The sequence below is a fragment of the Pungitius pungitius genome, chromosome 6 (genome assembly GCF_949316345.1).
Source record: "Pungitius pungitius chromosome 6, fPunPun2.1, whole genome shotgun sequence".
NCBI classification, from domain to species: Eukaryota; Metazoa; Chordata; class Actinopteri; order Perciformes; family Gasterosteidae; genus Pungitius; species Pungitius pungitius.
The window spans coordinates 16786372-16807960 of NC_084905.1; the positions used below are offsets into that span (position 1 = coordinate 16786372).

The 21589-nt window shown below is 46.0% G+C and overlaps 1 protein-coding gene across 1 annotated transcript in view; it reads left to right on the forward strand.

Moving 5' to 3' along the window:
- The window catches only part of tmem266 (transmembrane protein 266), a 29476-nt gene that overhangs the window by 6635 nt on the left and 1252 nt on the right, over window positions 1-21589 (forward strand). Inside the window, exons 4-10 of the mRNA XM_037451986.2 lie at window positions 5551-5705; window positions 17979-18052; window positions 18925-18981; window positions 19121-19259; window positions 19839-19954; window positions 20712-20904; window positions 21485-21547. Coding sequence (XP_037307883.2) covers window positions 5551-5705; window positions 17979-18052; window positions 18925-18981; window positions 19121-19259; window positions 19839-19954; window positions 20712-20904; window positions 21485-21547 — 797 coding nt within the window. The remainder of the gene's footprint in view (window positions 1-5550; window positions 5706-17978; window positions 18053-18924; window positions 18982-19120; window positions 19260-19838; window positions 19955-20711; window positions 20905-21484; window positions 21548-21589) is intronic.

Here is a 21589-nt window from a genome sequence, read left to right on the forward strand (position 1 = left end):
TCACTTTCATACAGAACCACATGACACCCGGGTCAACCTGGAATTTGGAGGTTTTTATCAATTGAATAATGTCAATATTCTCTGTGAAAAGTAAGTCAACATTCATTCGTATCACAGAAACGCCTCAGAGTCCAAGAATGGTGCAGGAAGCAGGCTGGTGAAAACAATGTACCAACTGACACCCATCTAAATGCTGCAGCTCAATGAGATTTTTCGGATGGGAATTCACGATTTTCAGGTTACAAGAATTCCAAGACATTCCGAGACATTTCATCACAGCGTCAAACACACATGTGTCTGTGTGGAGGAGCTCTTGTTAAAAGCAACGTAGCCAGCTTGTCGCCACAGAATCGGGATGCCTTTGTGACTCATGTGTGTGGCATGAGAGACACAAAGGGCCTAATGGCAAGGCATTGAACGGACTGGTTAACTTTGCGCTGTGGGATTTGTCATCATAGAAACTCCTCTGCAGACTGCCGACTAATTTGATCCCTTTTGTAAATGATTGTCTTCAAGAATCATTACCCACTTCATTTTTTTCTCCAGTGACTTTGTGCATCGATTTTGGTGAAGAGCAGGTGTGTTTTATAAAGCTACAATAACTTACGTTTGTGAGAAGGTTTTTAAATTCAGTTATTTGATTTTGTTGTGTGTATTAAGCTTCTGGTCATTGGTTTGGTTTTGATCGGGAAATGTTGAAAGGAGAGATATGAAGCTCAAACTAAGAGCTACATAGCAATGGTCATCGATGGGATTAGTAAGAGATTATTACCTAATGTCTTTTCGATTGTGAGGCCTTGGTTTGATGTTGTTGCATATGCTTGTGCCAGAGGTGCGCATACAGTCTTGCATGCCAGCTCCTTGTGGCTCTTTATCAGAAGATGTGGGCGATTTATGTAGGAGGTGGATGTTCTTGCGGTCTACAAGGGGCACATGCAGTCCTCTATGCAGCAATATTTATAGTTTTTGGCAATACCATCTCCTCCAGAAGTTGCTGGAAAGTCCAATATAAGGTTGGTGTAAATGTTTACAGAATATCCATTTTTTTAAGTGGATTCCATTTCTTTGTCATGTTGCTGTATTATAAAATAAAACTGTAGCAAACCAACCATCATAATATACGTAGCATGCCAAATGCCATTGATCTCCAGGGGTCAAGCCCAAGATGTTTGCTACGAGTCAACCAGCCGCTTTGACAGGAGGTGAAGGCAGGTGAGGGGAATAGAGGAAGGCCGAGTCTCCTCCTCACGAGGCTGCAGATCAGAATGGAATGGATCCATTTGCAGGGTTACCTATCTGTTCACGTTGGAGGCTATTGTGGGATTAACCCTGGGACAGGTTGCATGGTGACAGCCACAGTAAACCTGAGGGACCTTTGCAGGCGTCTAGTATGAATCTTGGCGCGAACAATATTTCACGGGGCTTTGAAACCACAGCCATACTACCTGTTCTTGTGATGGACGTCAGATAAAAGAACCAGCTTTTCTTTCCTCTACCCCGCCTGACTCTACTTCAAACCCAAAGAAGAACAGTCCTCTCCATCAAATTGGCTCTCTTGCCTGGCACCATGTGCAACACAATAGATGACATTTGAGTGCAGGGTATGAGGGTTTGTTAATATTCACAGACATGCAAAGTGTGAGATTGCTTTTTAGGCTGAGAGCAAGAGAGATCAAGTGTTGTGGTGAAAACCAATTCATCAGGGACAGCTTGTCTGCCGCTCTGCACATGAAGCCTCATCCATCTCCATCCATTCATTTCTCTGACCAACAGCGGCGCAAAGTCCGCTCTGCCGGGTTGGACCGTGGAGTTGGATGCAAGGAGTGGAGAGATGGTCGCACTTAAAAAAAATAAATAAAAAAAAGTGCTTGTCATACAGGAAAGCTGCCTGTATCTTAAAGATAAGTAAAAGAACAAGTTTGCCTATTACACAAAGGGAATGCTGAAGCCCAAGGTTTGTTTATTGGCATCTTTTAAACGTTTAGGCCTCAATTATTTAGAGGCATTGCACAGCGGTGTCTTTCGCAGCGACACCATTGAAGGCTTTTCCGTGGAAACACTCTGTGGGAGGGGTTGGTATTTGCAGCTGTTCATTGCTTGTGTGTGTGTGTGTGTGTGTGTGTGTGTGTGTGTGTGTGTGTGTGTGTGTGTTTATGTAAAAATCGATACCTCGGACGAGTTGATAGAGTCTTTGAGACTCATTACTTGAATAACTGAATTAATTTTTCCCTCTGCGGCCCTTCCGTCTTCCCTCACTCTACTCTCTTAACTCACAAACACACAAACAGAGCACCACATCTCTGATTTAATTTGCATCTGACTTGCACCCAATGACTTTGCGTTGTATTTTATTGCGTCCAGTTACAAGAGACAGTGCAGTGAAGGAGATGCAGCTTGTGGTTGTCTGGAGCCAAACCTCAGCGTGTGAATGGGCCCCAACAGAGCGACCCGTCACTCCGCCTGACGTCTCTGTCAGTTCTTTCGAGTCTGGCCAATCGGCTGCAAGGGGACACTGCAGCAGACGTCATGTACTGCATGACTTTACTCCCGTTTGTGGCCGCTATTGATCGGGCTCATGATCTAATCCCCTCGCTCTGCGCTGCTGTCAAGACCTCTTCGATCTTCCCTCAGTGCTGCAGCCGCTGGCCTGTTGGATGTCTTCATGAACCTGTCCACGGCACGAGCCACGTCGCGCCTCTCTTCACTTCCAAATATTACTCTGAACAGTGTGTTTGTCAATTTGATCCACCTACGCCGTGACCCTGGCAGGGAGTGAGGTGATGTCCTTGACTCGCTTTGCCACAGAAGCAGCGTCACTTCCGCATAAATACTTCAGGTCCTCAGCATTGCAGGTTTGAAGTGATTTTTCCTAAAATTAAGTTTCTGAGCATAGAGTAATCCATCAGTGCCATTTACTCTGCTTCCATCCAGGCGTTTTCTTTCTACGGGTTTATTAAATTGAAACCTTTTCTGCCTGGCTTTGTGGGAGAGGTCCGAATGAATTATTCCACACAGTTTGAGTTGAATCATGGGTCTCAGTCCTGGAGGCAAGTCAGGTGCCCTTAGAGGGTGTGAATTCTAAATAATAGTCCACAAATGTGCGATGACCGTGTGTTAAGCGTATCTTTCTTTTTCTTGGGTGTCCTCCACTGGCAGATGGGGTTTGACATTGTTCCATTGGAACGATTTGGTGCAGGGGAAGGTCTCCATGGTATCCGCTAATGATACCGTTACCCTCCACTACCTCCTGGTCACCCCGGGTGTTGGGCCCCGAACCTGTTGGCATTGACTGGTACCAGTTTGCTTCTGGGAGAGCGTTGAACAACTTGGCCGAGCTTTATTCTTTCTGCTGACCTTGGTGAAGGATGGAGATGCGTACCTCTGCTGCACCCGAGGTTCAGCTGCAACTGTAAAATGACACCACTAGAATCCCCTTTCTATCTTCCTCTCAGCAACGGTTAACTGTCTTTAGATTTCTTTGAGTTTCTTTTCTTTTTTTGACCATGAAGGAAGAAACCAAAATGTAGAGTGCCCATAATGGCACTGACTCATACTGCAAGGGCACTTGGCACTAGAGATTATATTAATTAATGCATTTCATATTAAACTCTAATTATTGTACTGTCAGAACTGGATATACAGGTGAAACGTCTCTTATTTTTGGCTGCTCATGAGGAGTTGATACTTTCCATATAAGTTTCATTAACTTGGGAGTTTATACCCGACCGCTAGTATTTTATTCCCGTTTGGACCTCTTTTCAAACAATGTTGCCACGTTCACAAATCTTAGCAGTTATCTTGTTGAGTGCAGAACTGTTAATTTGGCCATTATTTCTATTGGCAATATGATGATGGCAAAAAGCAGATGTTTTTGTGAAACCTTTTTCGATTCATTATTTCTCATTCTTCCTCCCCCAACTCGCCCGCTTTCCTCCCTGGTGCTCTCTCTCTCTCCAGTTCAGTTTTGGGTGATTCGCGATGCTTTTGAACCAGCTGCACCCTGCGTCCTCTCTGCGTTTGGTTGCTTCAGATTCAACTGAAACAAGAGGAGGGTAGAAAAAATGGCATCCTCTTTTGTTGTTGTTTGACGGACATGGCCAGTAGCACTGCCTTTCTCGGTGTTGCTTCAGAGTACAGGCAGCAACCCAACACACACACAGACTTTACTTTCTCCACGTCTGTTTTTATAAAATACGCCCGTGTGTGGAATGCAGAGCCGTGACAGGAAGAGAAAGCCCTCTGTTCCTCGTGAAAATCTGTCATTGCTTATTGACCTTAAACCCACAGGAGTCCCAGTCGGCCTGTTTGTGACTGGTGGAACTCGAGGGGTAATGGATTTAAAGCAGGTCCGACACACGCGTCTTCAAAACCAATGTACCTGGACAAGCAGCCAGCCCATGAGGGACAACAGGACATTCGAAATGAATGGAAAATTGATAGCAATTTGGACGCAGGTGCTTTAAGGAGTTTCTGCTTAACCAGTTCAGGAATAATTAGTGATGGTCCCTCAACAGCCAGCAACCAGGTGCAACTACACCCTCCAGATGGTGCACATGAAGCGACCCTGTCGTACCATGAGAGTTACATCACGCGGTCAGCCAGCAACTACTCAGTCATCCAGAGCTTCAGCTGACTGCCAGCCTGGTTTTCAGCTAAACAGTCGCCCAGATGGGCTTTCCACTACCGGGCCAGTTCTCACTCAGACATTGGTGTTGTCGCCCAGTGAGGCAACAGGGAGAGGAATTAAACACAGGTCACTCTCATCAAGCCACGCTTTATTATAAGGTTTTAAATGACATTATTTACAAAAACAAAACTAGAGGCTATGTCACTAGAGTCCGTTTTCACCTCTTCTAGATGTTCAGATAATTCCATCATTAAATGCATTAATGCTATATACAGCATATTCAGATACAAAGAAAACACGTTTTAATGCTGAAATTTGGGTGACAACAGACTTAATCCGTCTCCAAACAAAAGCGAAAGGTTGTTGACAGTAATTTGACTACACTGCCTGGTACAAAAGGAGAGGTTTACCTGGAAAGGGAGGGTTGCAGGAAAGATTAGAATAAAGGTTTTCACATGAGGAAAGGGTGGAAAAAATGAGACGATGAATTCATATGAATTACTTCATACCATTATATCAACTCAGTGCCAGTGGAACAATTATTTATGCTTCCCATCAAATTTACCAGAAAATGAATTTGAGCCCACACAATCTGAATTTGTATGCAAAACCGGGCCTATTATATAATATTTAGAACAGGGGTCTCAAACTCTCATCCGGGCCGGTGCCGGGGAGGGGGGGGTTGGAGGGGGGGTGTACGGCCGACTTTGGCTCTAAGCTGCATCTGGCTCGAACCTGAAATGAGTTGAAGACCCCTGATTTAGAAACATAGACGTTCAAGGTTGAATACATTTTAAGATTTCGGTTTCTTGTGTTTTATTGATCTCTCTCCTTACATACCAGTATTACACACTAAAAGTACACCACAACGATCATCTATCCTTGCACAGCTCCTCTAACCGCATTTCCCCCCCCCCCGTCAGGTCGAACTGGCTGAAGCCGTGCTGTGGGCGAAGGGCCGCGCTGTGGCAGGTCTGCCTGCTGTCGGCGGGCTCCAACTGTTTCCTGGTGGCCTGTGTCATTCTGGTGGTGGTGCTGCTGACGCTGGAGCTGCTCATAGACATCAAGCTGCTGCAGTGTGAGTGGTGGAAATCAAGACGATGTAAACCCGCCTGAGATGATCGATATAATAAGGAAGCAGTTTGGGGGACAGTGTAATGCTGATGTGGCTTGTTAGTCTTGTTCTGTGAGGTCCTGGCTTGCGATGGCGCTTTAGAGGAGGGAGAAAAGTGGACTACGCAGCACAATTGTGTATTACTTGCTATACAAAGGCATTGAGTCACTGCACCAACTAGAGGTCTACAGTACAACAAAGGAGTGTGTTTAATAGAACTTTAATGTGCACAAAAACAGTGATGTAACCCAGGTACCCGCTTCTACAAGTGAAATCAGGAAAATGTATGAAGGGCATGTATTTGAGCATGTGCAAAAGGTCCACATATAATTGGATAATGAGTTTGTGTCACTGATGAGCTGTCCTGGGACCAGAAGCTTCAATCAATCATGATCTATAATCCTCCCATTAGTAGTCCACAGGCAAGACGAAACGTCAAGTGGTCAAAAAAACCCTATGACTCATGTCACCCAGTATTGCCTCCATTGACATAATCTGATATGGTGGACACATTGTCCTTTATTATAAGCGGAGGGTTAAGGGTCACACCTGACTAGACTGGCGAGACAAAGGACAAGTAAGACAAATTTGAGAAGGGAGATTAGCGGATAGAGGAATCAGACAATGCATATGTGGCGAGTGGAACTCTGTGGGTGTGGAGCGCCTTTTTGGCCCGCTCGACACCGATGACACCGGCAACGCCACCCGGGGAATTTCACCCCGAGAATGGGATCGTACGACAATTAATTTAAATACAGAAAGCACACAAGTTCGATTTATGCGTGAAGCCAGAGACGTAGTTCCGTTATAACAATAATTTTATTTACTACAATTACTAAAACATCAAATATAAAATACCATTTAAAATACCCAACCTACTAAATATGGAAAGTAGGTACTGAGGCCTTACCGGTGGAGGGACAGGGCCAACGGGGTGTGGGGTCTCAGGGAAGGATCACCCCAATCACACGTGCACACGCAAACACACACTACAGCAAGCAAAACTCAAATTAAACCAAACGGGGGAAAACACAGCACACGAGAGGGAGACACCACCACCTGGGACACCGACACCACCACCTTCGGCACTCAGCAACTATGGAAGGAGAGCATACAGTTATTGGGAGGGAAAGTAAATCAATAAACCAAAAAATAAACGAAAACTACTTCAAGGCAAATCTAGGCAGCAAAGGTGTCTTAATGGCTGCCTAGAGCCTACCAACCCAAAATGACAAAAATAGACAATATAATCAACAAAATTAGTCTTTTCATTAGAACGTAGACAAAAGAAATATAAACCAAAATCACTTAAATCATAGTTTAACAAATAAACCCATAAACATAACAAACTCCATATACATAGTAGCAAAACACAGGCGACCCAAAAAGAAGGCAAACTATCATTCGGGTCGCAATCAGACAGCCCTGCCCGACACTTTGAGCGACAAATCCGGGCGCTTCAACTACAAGTTGTAGTTGGAATCAAATAAAACGGAGACAAAACAGCAGCGTGGCAGGGAAGGGAGGGGTTGGTGCAGATACCAGCGCACGGCGAAGCAATTTTACGACCCTGGTGTGCACAAAACCAAATTTACTGTTTTAGATTTCAAAACATAAACACTACAGCGCCACTGGTATACATACATACCAGTCAGGGAGTGTCGCACACGTACACCTGCCGCCCTCATACAGCTACACACAGCCTACAATAAAACGGCAGATTACTTAACAACTCATTAAAATACATGAGAGGAGAAAGGTTTGTCCGACCTACCAGCGGCACCGCTCAACCCGATTCCATTAAAGGAAAGCCTGGGTTGGTGACAGGGAGACACTGCAAAGAGACAATACACTCTAATGGTCATCCCAACGCAACCAAGGCCAAAGTAAAAGAGCAATTAAGCACACTACATTACCTGTTGCACAACCGTGAGCGCGCCGCGAACGCGAGAGGACCCAGAGCGGAATGTACCTCCAGCAACAAAGAGTAACGGGTCAAGATGTCAAACCCCCCGCCTATATAGCATGCAGTGACTTCATGATTGGTCCAAAGAGAATGAAGTGATTGAAACCACCTGCGACCAGTCAATCTGCTACAATCTACCCCAACTTTTGGATCGTCGCCCCGACGATCGAGCAAACCCAACAATTCTCTAATCCCATGGTCTAAAGAGGGCAGAGACAGAATTAACCAGCGGGTCCGGCCGGTGTACTGCACCGCCTGCCGGTAACCCCACGGCCCTCGGGAGGCGATTGATGTTAGAATGGTGGCCTGCTGTTGACCGGGCTGTCCGACGGACTGCAACTTCACTGGTATCTGAATGGATGGTTGGGGAGGCTGCGTTCGCAGTGCTGGGAACCCTGACAAGGTCCAAAACCGGGTATACTGGGTTGGTTTGAGTCTGTTCTACCAAGGGAGGCTCTTCCCGGAGGACCAGCAGATCCCCGTCACCAAAGTATTCCTCCTCTGATTTGGAATGATCTAAGGAGGGTGACAGGACGGCAGCAGGGCCACCAGAAGGGTCTAGCCCGACAGCAGCCTTCAGCAGGGCACGATTAACATGCCGGGACTTAGTCGGATTGTCTACAGGCGCTATGGTGTACACTGCCCCACCCTCGGCTGGTGCCCTCAGAACTCTGTATGACACAGGCTCATACAGATCCTGGATCTTATGACGACCTCGTGTACTGAGGTTCCGCAACCACACCAGCTGGCCTACATCCAGAGGGTGGTCTCGAACGTGCTGGTCATAGTTCCTTTTACGACGCTCTGCCGCACACCTTAACCTTTCCCCAGCTCCCTCAAAAGCAATCCGTAAGCGTGTCTGGTGTTCCTGGATCCACTCATGGGTACTGCCACACAGAGGATCTTTTACTCTGCCTAGCAGGAAATCAACCGGGAGCCTGGGCTCCTGCCCAAACATCAACAGAAAAGGGGACTCCCCAGTGGCCTGATGAGGGGTGGTGTTATAGGAATACAGCACCTGTGGCAAACAGGAACTCCAGTCCCGTTTCCGGGACACCGGAAAAGTGCGCAACAAGTTGTGCAAGGTTCGATTAAAGCGTTCACACTGACCATTACCACTCGGATGGTATGGAGTGGTACGAGACTTCTCAATGCCGTAGAGCCTACAGAGCTGCTGGATCAGAGAACTCTCAAAGTTGCGGCCCTGGTCCGAGTGTATACGAGCAGGAACACCAAACTTTGAGAACCATTCTGTCACCAAAACCTGAGCCACAGTGGAAGCTCTTTGGTCACGGGTGGGGACAGCAAGCGTATACTTGCTAAATACATCAGTCATTACGAGGACATTTTCCAACCCGTTATGAGTCTGCTCTAACACTGTAAAATCCATAGCTACAATCTCATTTGGCCGTGAAGCCAGCAAATGCCCCATGAAGCTGCGGGCAGCTGGCTGGGTGTCCTTAGCCACTTGGCACCTCTCGCAGGCCCGACACCATTCTGCGGCTGCAGAGGACATACCTGGCCAGTAACACCGCCGTCGCAAAAGCTCTGATGTTCTTTCCACACCCTGATGACCATGGTCTTGGTGAACCTTGGTCAACACTTCTTCCCTTAAGGAAGCTGGCAGAATTAGCTGGGACACTGCCTCCAGGCCATCAGGGCGGAAGGCCTGGCAGTACAAGACCCCATCCCTTTCCATCAACCGGTCCCATTGGCGCAGCAATGCCAAGGCAGGCTGTGAGACCGTCTTTCGCTCCTCACCATTGGGGCGATTGCCTCTCCGCCAGAAGACCAGAGCCTCTTTAATGACGGGATCTGCCTGTTGCAAAACACTGAGATCTGCAGGTGTATATTCTGGCAAGGCAGCAATGGCCGATTGAACTGCTTCAACTTGGTTCACTTGGGCATGCTGTAAGGAATCTGGGAGTACTGTACCAGGGACCGCGGCCTCTAGTTCTCGTCTGCTAGGCTGGTGTTGGCGGGACAGAGCATCGGCATTTCCATTACTCCTCCCTGATCGATATTTGATGTCAAAATCGAAGGAGGCTAGCTGTGCTGCCCAACGTTGTTCGGTGGCACCGAGCTTTGCCGAAGACAAGTGGCTAAGCGGGTTGTTGTCTGTGAAGACAACACATTTATGGCCTAGTAGGTACTCCCTAAATTTCTCGGTCATAGCCCACTTGAGTGCCAAAAACTCTAGCTTCATGGAGCTGTAGTTTTGCATATTGCGCTCAGTGGGCCTCAGACCTCGGCTGGCATAAGCCACTGGTCTAACCTTGCCTGATTGCTCCTGGGAGAGCACTGCCCCAAGTCCCCCATAGCTTGCATCAATCTCAAGAATGAATGGCAAAGAGAAGTCTGCATAAGCAAGCACAGGTGCTGTGACAAGTTTGATCTTAAGTGCATCAAAATTACACTGGCACTGCTCCGTCCAATGTCCCCTCACAGAGAGCTCTGCTCTTTTCCTTGACTTTGTGCCTCCTAGTTCTGCAACCAGCTTATGCAGCGGGGCCGCCAACTTGGCAAACCCCTCCACAAAGCGGCGATAGTAACTGGCAAAACCAAGGAACGACCGCAACTCTGGGATGGTGGTAGGTGGGGGCCAGTTTGCCACCACCTGCACTTTACTGGGATCTGTGGAGACACCTTTGTCCGAAATGACATGACCCAAGTAGCGCACCTCCTGTTGGAAAAATGCACATTTGCTTAGCTTTGCCTTCAGGCCTTGCTGCTGAAGCCTCTTCAGCACTACACCCAACCTCTCCAGATGCTGTTCCACTGTGGAAGAGAAAACCACAATGTCGTCAAGGTACAAAAGCAATGACTGGCACTGCTGATCTCCAAATATACGCTGCATCAACCTCTGAAAGGTGCCTGGGGCGTTGCAAAGCCCAAACGGCATACGATTCCACTCGAAGAGGCCGAATGGGGTGCAAAATGCAGTTTTGGATCGATCCGCCTCAGAAACAGGGACCTGGTTATAGCCACTGGCCAGATCCAAAGTGGAAAACCAGCGGGCACCCGTCAAGGCATCCAGGGACTCGTCAATACGAGGAAGGGGAAAAGCATCTTTCCTCGTTTTGTTGTTCAGTTGCCTGTAATCGACACACATACGTAAGCTCCCATCCTTTTTCTTTACCAACACAATGGGACTGGCATAGGGGCTGCTGCTCTCCCTTATTACCTGTGCCTCCAAGAGTTGGTTGATGTGGTCCTTAACCAGCTCATACTCTGAAGGAGGGATGCGCCTATGGCGTTGCCGAACAGGGACATCGTCCAAAAGAGGGATGTCGTGAGCAATCAGGTTTGTACAACCCAGGTCACCATCATGGGTGGCGAAGACAGGGGTATAGTCCTGTAAGAAGGACCGAACCTGGCTCTGCTCTTCAGCGGGCAGTGAGGACAAGTCCATGGCCTCAATCTGGTCATGCACTCCAGGAGAAACAGCTTGAGACCTCACCGTGGCAACCACCGATGGCACTTCGGTGACCCCTGCAGGCAAACTGACAACATTGACCTTATCCAGGGTGCCCACAACAGTGCGAGGGTACAGGATCACATCGATGGCCCCAACATTCACAATGGGTATGGAAGCAGTGCCCCCGACCACCTGAACCAGGGCCAGGGAAGCTAGCAGTCCAGCAGGCAAACCAGAGTCCAAAGGCTCGAACAGTACAGTACAACCGGAATACTGCTCTGAACAGGTTGCAGCGATGGTCTTCATCGTGCCACCAGGAATGCGGCAGGACTTCCTACCCCGAACCTTCACCTTGCCTGAAACATCCTGGGGAGACTGCTCGCTAGCCTGGTGACACCGTTGAAATGCCTTCACGACAGGCTCCGGAGCCCTAGATACAGAGGGAAGGTTGAATAAGGCAAAACCATGTTGACTGAAGAGCTCTCTGTAGCACCTACGGATAATATTCATTCCCAACACACCTGGGACGTGAAGTGACATATCACCGGGAGGGTCTTTAACCACCAGTACACCACACCCTGCTATTGACTTACCACAGAGTTTAACATCCAATTCCAGGTAGCCAATATAAGGGATAGCTAGCCCATTTGCTGCTCGGAGCTGTAGCCAGTGGCAAGATTGGAGTTTCTCTCTACCCCACGGCTTAAACTGCTGGAGGAAAAAGCGCTCTGTAATTGTAGACACCATGGATCCAGTGTCCACCAAGCACGGAATATCAACCCCTCCCATAGTCACGTCCAGATGTGGACAAGAGGAAATCAATTTAGGAACTTCCTCCAAAACACTTGGGATAACCTCCGAGCCAGTGGCTGCCCCCTCCGCATTGTGACTCTGCAATACGGCGGGCGCTAGTTTTCCGAAAGGTGACGCAATTGCCTACTTGACTGTTGGTGAGCAGACAGAACAGGCTCAGTGTGAGGTGGGGCACGTATCCCCTCACACTCCCTAGCAAAGTGACCTGGTTGCTGACAACGCCGACATATAACAGGGCCCTTATAAGGTGGACGATTGCGTGGCTGTGAGCTTTGTAGGAGAGCAATGCTTTGAGTAAGCTGGTTTAACTGCTCTTGCTGCAGCTTCAACATTTCTCTCATCTCACTCAGATCAGACGCTTGCGAAGTATTCAAACCCTGAGGACCACACTGTACTCCAAACTGCATGCCCAAGGCGGAGGGGACGGAATGACTTCGGCCCCTAGCACCCCCAGGCAAACCCTCACGCTCCCACCGGATGGCCTCGCCCCTGACCTCAAGTAGAACCATAGTAGGCTTCCGGCGCACCAACTGTTTTAGCTCACGGCGGAGAGCACCTTCAAACACGTGCTCTACAAACTGGTCGCGCAACAATACTTCAGAATTTGGCATGCCATTAGGGGCACTCTGTTTCACGGCTGCCATAAGACTCATTAGGGCAAGGGAAAACTCTTGCAGTGTCTCTCCGTCCTGCTGCCGTCTAGAAAAGAAAGCTTCCTGGAGGGCTACGTATGACTCATAACAACCATACAACTCCTGTAATGCCTCTATAATTTTGGTTGGGTCACCTCGCTCTGTACTAGGCCGATGCTTTATTTCTTCGCGTGCTTCCCCCTCCAAATGGTCAAACAAGAAAAAGGCCTGATCGGCAACAGACAGATGGCGCGCCCTCATGCAGGCCTGCACCTCATCAAGCCACTCTGTGAGCCCTATACCTGATCTACCCCGAAACGTGGGACATTTTCTATCTCGAGGTACAACAATCAGTCGCTCAGTTACGGGGGCATTAACTGTGGGAATCGTAGGGGCCGCAGAACTGGGACCAGGAGTATTGACATTCTGCTCCTGGCGCATCCTCTCATTATCCGCTCGTAACTGTGCAACTAAATCTCTCAACTCCTGTAACTCCTCGCCCATAACGAAGCCCTACTGATACAATGGGGCCGAACAGGAAATTAACAGCAATTCGTCGAGAGCCACAGAAGTGGGAAGAAGCCAGCTGCTGTTTTGTCTCAAAAATAAATAAAACACAAGAAAACAAGGTTAAACACAGTAACCCACAATACAATAGTTACACTATACAAATACAGTAAAACAGGTACAAACGTCTATGGCTTTCAAAAGTGCATATCCTGCCAGCAACGCCAGATTGTGGCGAGTGGAACTCTGTGGGTGTGGAGCGCCTTTTTGGCCCGCTCGACACCGATGACACCGGCAACGCCACCCGGGGAATTTCACCCCGAGAATGGGATCGTACGACAATTAATTTAAATACAGAAAGCACACAAGTTCGATTTATGCGTGAAGCCAGAGACGTAGTTCCGTTATAACAATAATTTTATTTACTACAATTACTAAAACATCAAATATAAAATACCATTTAAAATACCCAACCTACTAAATATGGAAAGTAGGTACTGAGGCCTTACCGGTGGAGGGACAGGGCCAACGGGGTGTGGGGTCTCAGGGAAGGATCACCCCAATCACACGTGCACACGCAAACACACACTACAGCAAGCAAAACTCAAATTAAACCAAACGGGGGAAAACACAGCACACGAGAGGGAGACACCACCACCTGGGACACCGACACCACCACCTTCGGCACTCAGCAACTATGGAAGGAGAGCATACAGTTATTGGGAGGGAAAGTAAATCAATAAACCAAAAAATAAACGAAAACTACTTCAAGGCAAATCTAGGCAGCAAAGGTGTCTTAATGGCTGCCTAGAGCCTACCAACCCAAAATGACAAAAATAGACAATATAATCAACAAAATTAGTCTTTTCATTAGAACGTAGACAAAAGAAATATAAACCAAAATCACTTAAATCATAGTTTAACAAATAAACCCATAAACATAACAAACTCCATATACATAGTAGCAAAACACAGGCGACCCAAAAAGAAGGCAAACTATCATTCGGGTCGCAATCAGACAGCCCTGCCCGACACTTTGAGCGACAAATCCGGGCGCTTCAACTACAAGTTGTAGTTGGAATCAAATAAAACGGAGACAAAACAGCAGCGTGGCAGGGAAGGGAGGGGTTGGTGCAGATACCAGCGCACGGCGAAGCAATTTTACGACCCAGTCAGGGAGTGTCGCACACGTACACCTGCCGCCCTCATACAGCTACACACAGCCAGCGGCACCGCTCAACCCGATTCCATTAAAGGAAAGCCTGGGTTGGTGACAGGGAGACACTGTTGCACAGAGACAATACACTCTAATGGTCATCCCAACGCAACCAAGGCCAAAGTAAAAGAGCAATTAAGCACACTACATTACCTGTTGCACAACCGTGAGCGCGCCGCGAACGCGAGAGGACCCAGAGCGGAATGTACCTCCAGCAACAAAGAGTAACGGGTCAAGATGTCAAACCCCCCGCCTATATAGCATGCAGTGACTTCATGATTGGTCCAAAGAGAATGAAGTGATTGAAACCACCTGCGACCAGTCAATCTGCTACACATAGTTGGATGGTGAAGGACTGTGGGAAGGACTTGAGGAAGATGAATGGACTAATGGACGGATCACTGAACACAGCAAATGGAGACAGATGGGGGGGGGGGAGGTAAAGCGTGAAGAGGAAGGCCTCAGCTGACATCAGAGTGCTGTTTCGGGCTGTCCACCATTGGCCTGACTAATAGACAGGAAGGAACAGACAGATGCACGTACAGTATGTTTTTTAATGCGCGTCTATTTGTGTATTTATTAGGGCCGGGACTTTAGCTCGTTACGATTAATTAATTACAATGTGAATTAAGAATTATTAATTACACAAAAAATAACACATTAAACATTTTTTACGCATTTTTACACTTATTTTTTGCACCGCGGAACGTTTCTCACTGGATGAGTTTTGGCGGACCGATTATACTGGAGCACCAACTAGCGTTCATGACTTTAGACAACAACAAACCACAGTGAACATGAACGAAGAAGCTGACGAGACCGTGTCGGGTGGCCCTGTGAATGGGACATTTTATTATGATAAACACACGGATGGAAGCGTCGATAAGAGCATGGTTGTGTGCAAGCTGTGCAACAAGGAATTCACATCGAGCCTCAAGTATCATCTCAGCGCAAAACAATTAGCAGCTAGCGTGGGCGTTAGCCCCACTCCGGGTACAAGGACCCACACCCAACCCACACTCCACCAGATGACTGGTTTAAGGACCAGGGTAACTAAGTCCACGTCTGAAAAAATAACCAATGTTCTGAATGTACTTGAAAGTATTGGTCTACTTAAAAAAACCTAGTTTACAGAAGGTCTACTTACCTATAGGCTACCTGAATTTCTGAAAGTACTATATTTCTAAATATGCTATTTCTACACTTGTGTGCTGGAATTGGTTGAACAAAAGTAAAAATCCATGTGAAAAAAATTACTTCTCACTGTTCTCAGGTCAAATATTTATGCAATTAAAATGCGATTAATTTTGATTAATTAATTACAAAGCCTCTAATTAATTAGATTAATATTTTTAATCGAGTCCCGGCCCTAATAATATATATATTATATATATATTGACCTTACATATATTTTTTATAATAATTTTTTACCTATTATTTAAAAAAAATCTTTTCTTTTTTGACCCTACATATTTTGACTTTTTTCACAATATTTTTTTCCCATGACATGACTGGAATGATCTTAGATGGAGCAACCTACACGTCCCTGTCACTAATGCCAAATGCCCCAAATTTCTGTACTTTAAACCTTATCTGGGTTCAACCCTCAAGGGACATGGTGGCTCTTCCTAAATCCTTTTTTAGTTTTGGGTAACTGACATTTATAAAAAATCATAATGGGATATTGCCCCAGAGACTGATTGGTGCATCTTGGAGGATCAACCATGCTATTCATCCTTCCTGCATTGGTAAAGGCACAAGTGAGTTGGATTTGAATGTAACAGAGAATTGGAGGGTGGATGCACTAAAAAGGGTAAACAAATCTACACCCTGTGCCAGACTGTCAGGTTGTCCACAGGACGCCCTGAAGTAGACAAACATGTGATTGTCTTGAAAAATGCCCTCAGAGGCTGTAATAAGTTTCATGTCCACTGAATGAGACACATCTGCTCATCTTTACTGACCTTCTCTCCCGTCAAAAAGGTGGAATAGGCTACGTAGCATGGCTAATAAGTGCTAAAAGCAAAGCAATTAACATCAAATTTAGTTACTTCATCATCATTCAAAAGATTCTTCATCATTCTTGACAATGCCATCATAACCCAAGTGAACGCGCCTTGTGTTTCTGCATAACCCCCAGGGTTCACTTCTCTGACACAACCAGTGGGGACAATGCCCCCACAACTACCTCCACAGTAGTGCGCTCAAGACTTGGCAGGAGCGGGATTTGAACCCACTGGCGGCGCTTACAGAGGCTTTCGGCTCCTTCTTGCACCCCTACACTACCAGTCCTGGTCACATTTTGGCAACTTTGATTCTCCTATTTAACCTTGAGCATGTGAGCTAAACCTCAAAAGTCTTTTTAAATGCTATTTCCACATCTGGGCTTGAACCCACAACCTTCTAGTGCAGTGCATGGGCTTATGTCAGCAGTTCTTCCGCTGCGCTACTTCACCACACACTAACCAACTCTTTCTTTGTTGTATTTAACATTGAGATTGCTACTCAAACCTGAAGTAAAGCCAAAGGCTCAAACCTAAGACTGGGCTTGAACCCACAACCTTCTAGTGCAGTGCAAGGGGTTATGTCAGCAGCTCTTCCGCTGCGCTACTTCTCCACGCACTAACCAACCCTTTCTTTGTTGTATTTAACCTTGAGATTGCTACTCAAACCTGAAGTAAAGCCAAAGGCTTAAACCCAAGACTGGGCCTGAACCCACAACCTTCTAGTGCAGTGCAGGGGCTTATGTCAGCAGCTCTTCCGTTGCGCTACTTCACCACACACTAACCAACCCTTTCTTTGTTGTATTTAACCTTGAGATTGCTACACAAACCTGAAGTAAAGCCAAAGGCTCAAACCCAAGACTGGGCTTGAACCCACAAACTTCAAATGCAGTGCAGGCTGGTGGCAGCAGCTCTTCTGCTGTGCTAATTCACCACACACTAACCAATCCTTTGTTTGTTGTATTTAACCTTGAGACTGCTACTCAAACCTCAAAAATCTTTCAAAGCAGGAGTGATGTCTGCATGAAGGGGCGTGAACCCACAACCTCAGACAACAGGTTGGAGCATGCAGCCCTTCAGTTGTTCCCTTGTGCTATTCAAGCACATGCCTCATTGTGTCCGTTTCTCATATTAGACCTTGGGATTGTTTACTAAACCTCAAAACTGTTTCAAAGTTTACAGTTTTGAACTGACTGCAACCAAAGCCTCCTTCTGAGAGAGGAGGTTTGAACTGAGGATCCTCCACACTTCAGCCTTCCTGCTATCTCCCTGCACTGTTCCACCACACACCTGTTGATGCTTTTGAATCCAACCTCAATTCTCATAGATTCTCAGGCTGGAATCCACAACACAACACACCTGCTGGAATTGGTTGAACAAAAATAAAAATCCATGTGAAAAAAATTACTTCTCACTGTTCTCAGGTCAAATATTTATGCAATTAAAATGCGATTAATTTCGATTAATTAATTACAAAGCCTCTAATTAATTAGATTAATATTTTTAATCGAGTCCCGGCCCTAGTATTTATATGTGTGTCCAGTTTACTGTACTTTGTTGGTGTAAGGCAGCAGGTAAAGGCTGTTAGAAACACCAACAAAAAAGAAAGCATGCATTACTTACCACCTAATGTGACAAAACTGTCCTTAAAAACAATTTGTTTTTCTGTTTTATTCCTCCAGTCAATAATGCATTCCACTTTGCAAGCATCATCCACTGGATCAGCCTGGCTGTTCTCTCTGTGTTCTTCGCTGAGGTGAGCCTCTGTCTTCCCCCTGCTCAACACAAACAGTCTCACTTACGGCTGATGCAGCGCCCCGCCGATTAATGCTACGTTATGCAGTATTTACAGCCGACGAGGTACACTGACACATCCTCATTAGAGTATTAACAACACTGTGAACCCCCTCCTTACTCCCCGCCGCCTCCGGTGCCCTCTGTCAGAGCTTGATTACATCTTGATGAGTTAAAGTAAAGTCACGTACAGCTCAAAAAGTTTACTCAACGTAAAATCAGACCAGTTTTTCAAAGAAATGAAATAACTGGCACAGTTGTTCAAGTGATACACAACACACACACTTTAAATGCAGATGGAGCGATTCTGTTCTGCTGGTTTTAAAGCATTTCTAGGCCTCTGGTACGTCGTATTGATTACCATTTTCTTTACAGTCGGCCCCATTTCTCTTACTTTCTTTTACTTGACCACCGCAAAGCTAACTTTTAAAAGAGCTGGAGTTTTATTCATCTGTAAAGGCAGCTTTTCCCAGCCCCTCCCAGTCCATGCATACACCAAATGAGTAGAGGCTGCAGGTAGGTAAATGCAAACCTTGAGTATCTGAAACCATGATGGAGGCCTGGGGGAAGAGGAACAGCAACAAAGGGATTGTGTTTGCTCTCTGCAGCCTGAATGCTATCACGCTGCCTGTGATTTGAATCAATATGATGTCATTGATGGAAGAAGTCTGAAGTGCATATGCCTCTTACTGGGACTATCAAGGTTAATTATTGTGAATTACTACCCAGTATATGCTCAGCCTACATCATCCGGTCTCACTCTGTTTAGCTGTTTCCTTGCATCTCACCCTGTGTGTAACCTGCTATCTGTCTCTGTCCCTCTGTCGGTCTCAGACGGTGTTCAGGATTGTGGTGTTGGGGATATGGGATTACATAGAGAACAAAGTAGAGGTAAGCTCCCACGGGTCCCATTAGTCCTGTTACCCCTGCGCTGCTTTCACTGCAGTGTCATTCCCTCAATGTCATACCTCTGTGGAAGCTCCCGACATAACAGCTGCTGTGTGTGTTTGTGTGTGCATGTTTTTCTCAGGTGTTTGATGGAGCTGTCATCGTCCTATCTCTGGCCCCCATGGTGGCCTCCACAGTGGCGAACGGCCCCAGCAGCCCCTGGGACGCGATCGGTCTCATCATCACGCTGCGCATCTGGAGGGTCAAGAGGATCATCGATGGTGAGGACGAGGAGCGGCTGATGTCCTTTGTAACCCATCCTTTACTGTCAGGTCACGCAGATAGATCGGCTCCATTCGATATTGAGGTTGTTTGCTAAATTATTTGTTTGTCTTTTTGTCCTTCATTTTTCACCAGGAAGTACATTGTCTGTCGTAGTGAACCCAAAGCTCAAGTATCAAACAGCGTTTAAATACTTTTTATTATACAGGTGCACAAAGTATTTCTTTGGAAGAAGGAATGCTTTTTCAACAGTGTGGCTCCCCCTTGTGGTTAGAACATGTTTAAACCGTTGATACATTGACAACACAATGCACTAAAACGCGGACATAAACTATTGCTTTCCCAACCATTAACAGAAGTCTCCCAACTTGCTGTTGTGTACAATATGTTATTGAAAGTCCTTTGTCATGTGCACATGAGTGTGATTGACTTGGAAATTTCAATAATGGTGTTTGCAATAATACACCATTCACTTTTGAAGGGGGAATTAATTAAGTCAATGTAAATTTCAGTTAAAATTAGGATAAGGCCACTAAATGACTTTTCTTTTGAAGACTTAATATAGCCTATTCTTTTAGCCTATGTGTTGCAAGTGAAGGTTGAGATGGAGATGGAGATCCAGCAGTCTGAGAAGGCGAAGGCAATGAGGGAAGAACAGCTGGACCGTCTCACCCAGATCTGCCAGGAACAGGCCGTATGTCATCTCATCTTTTTCACATCTTTGACCTTACAGCAGACATGTGGACAGCACTCACACTGCACACATTTAATTGGATCTGCCCCTCAAAGAATTGAGCGCTGACTTGGAATTGTCAGCATCTAAGGATTTGAGAAGCTAGAAGGGTTCTGTCTTGTTTTGTCTTCAGATAAAGTCGAATATAAAATTCGATTGGTTGCAGATTACCTGTAATCATACGATAACACTTGTTCTCCAGTTATTGAACCATAGGTTACAGTTGATATTATTGTATCTATAAAAATGTTAGTAATAATAAAGATATGTCTATACCAATTTTCAGGGCCAAAATAGTGCTATTAAATTTGCACACATACCAGAAAACCATAAGGGAATGGTAATATTACAATACAATAAATACCTCATATATGGCCATTCAATTCTCTGAGAGAAGAAGGTATGCAGCAGATGCTATTACCTTTAGAGACTTGAGACCACTTCAAATGGCATCAGGTCTACGATGTGTAGCTGCATGTGATCAGTAGAGGGCAGCAAAGCTCTGCAAGACAAGAAATACTCAGAAAGGCATAAAAGATGTATAAAACGAACCCTTTGTATATCCAAACATATCGCAAATGTTGGAAAAGTCGAAAATGTGCACTTTGGTATAAGCTGTAATGTATGTAAAATTCAACTGCAAAGAACATGGTAAATGAGGTGTTAGGGAGTAGAATAGTTTTCCACACTCATAAGATGCATCCTTCTTTCGTTCCAGTTTGAAATCCGGCAGCTGAGAGCCCACCTGGCCCAGCAGGACCTGGATCTGGTAGCAGAGCGGGAGGCAGCCATGCAGATCCACCACATGTGGGGTAAACAGAGCAGCAGTTTCCAGGAGGTGGACGGGGTGGCCTCCGGGGCCTCAGAGCACCACGGGCCAGTTAATGCAAGAGAGCCCGGGGTTGCTGCAGGTAATCATCCAAACCCCCAACGCTGTTGTGTTGCAGGTAGTGAGCTCTGTGCACCATCAGGGAGGATCTAAGCTTTAGATGTCCACTCAAAGTTCATTGTGGAATACAAGGCACTCGTCTCTGGAGCTATTATTATTCAAATGAACTAAAACAAAAATATGAATTACCTGCATTTCTAAAATTAGCTAGAATGAGGTTTCAGTATAACTTTTTTTTAGCAATTTTTAAAAGTTTAGTTTTTTTTTTTAGTTTTAAACGCGTATTCAATTGTTTAATACAACATTCTGAATGTAGTTGTTAGCAGATGGAACCTTACGCAGATATAGAATTTGTCATTAATTAATCTCACATGAAGATCTCTCAATATCATTGGTGTTTTACTATACTATAATTCATTGTTTACAAATCATCCCCCACTCATGGGAGATTTAATTAACACATCCGTTTACAACTAAAGTGTTATAAGTAATGTTTCCCCTTTTTATTGTGTATTTTGTTAAACATTTGACTCAGTTACATCGCCTCTGAGCCAAATAACGGCATGTGTCCCTTTTTTTTTTTTTTTTTATAAACTCTTCAGTTCACCACGGTCAGGATGACATGAACAACTACATCAGCCAGTACTACAGTGAGCCGAGCAGCGGTGAGCATGGACGCCGTCCCGCTTCACCCTTTCCCCCCCGCG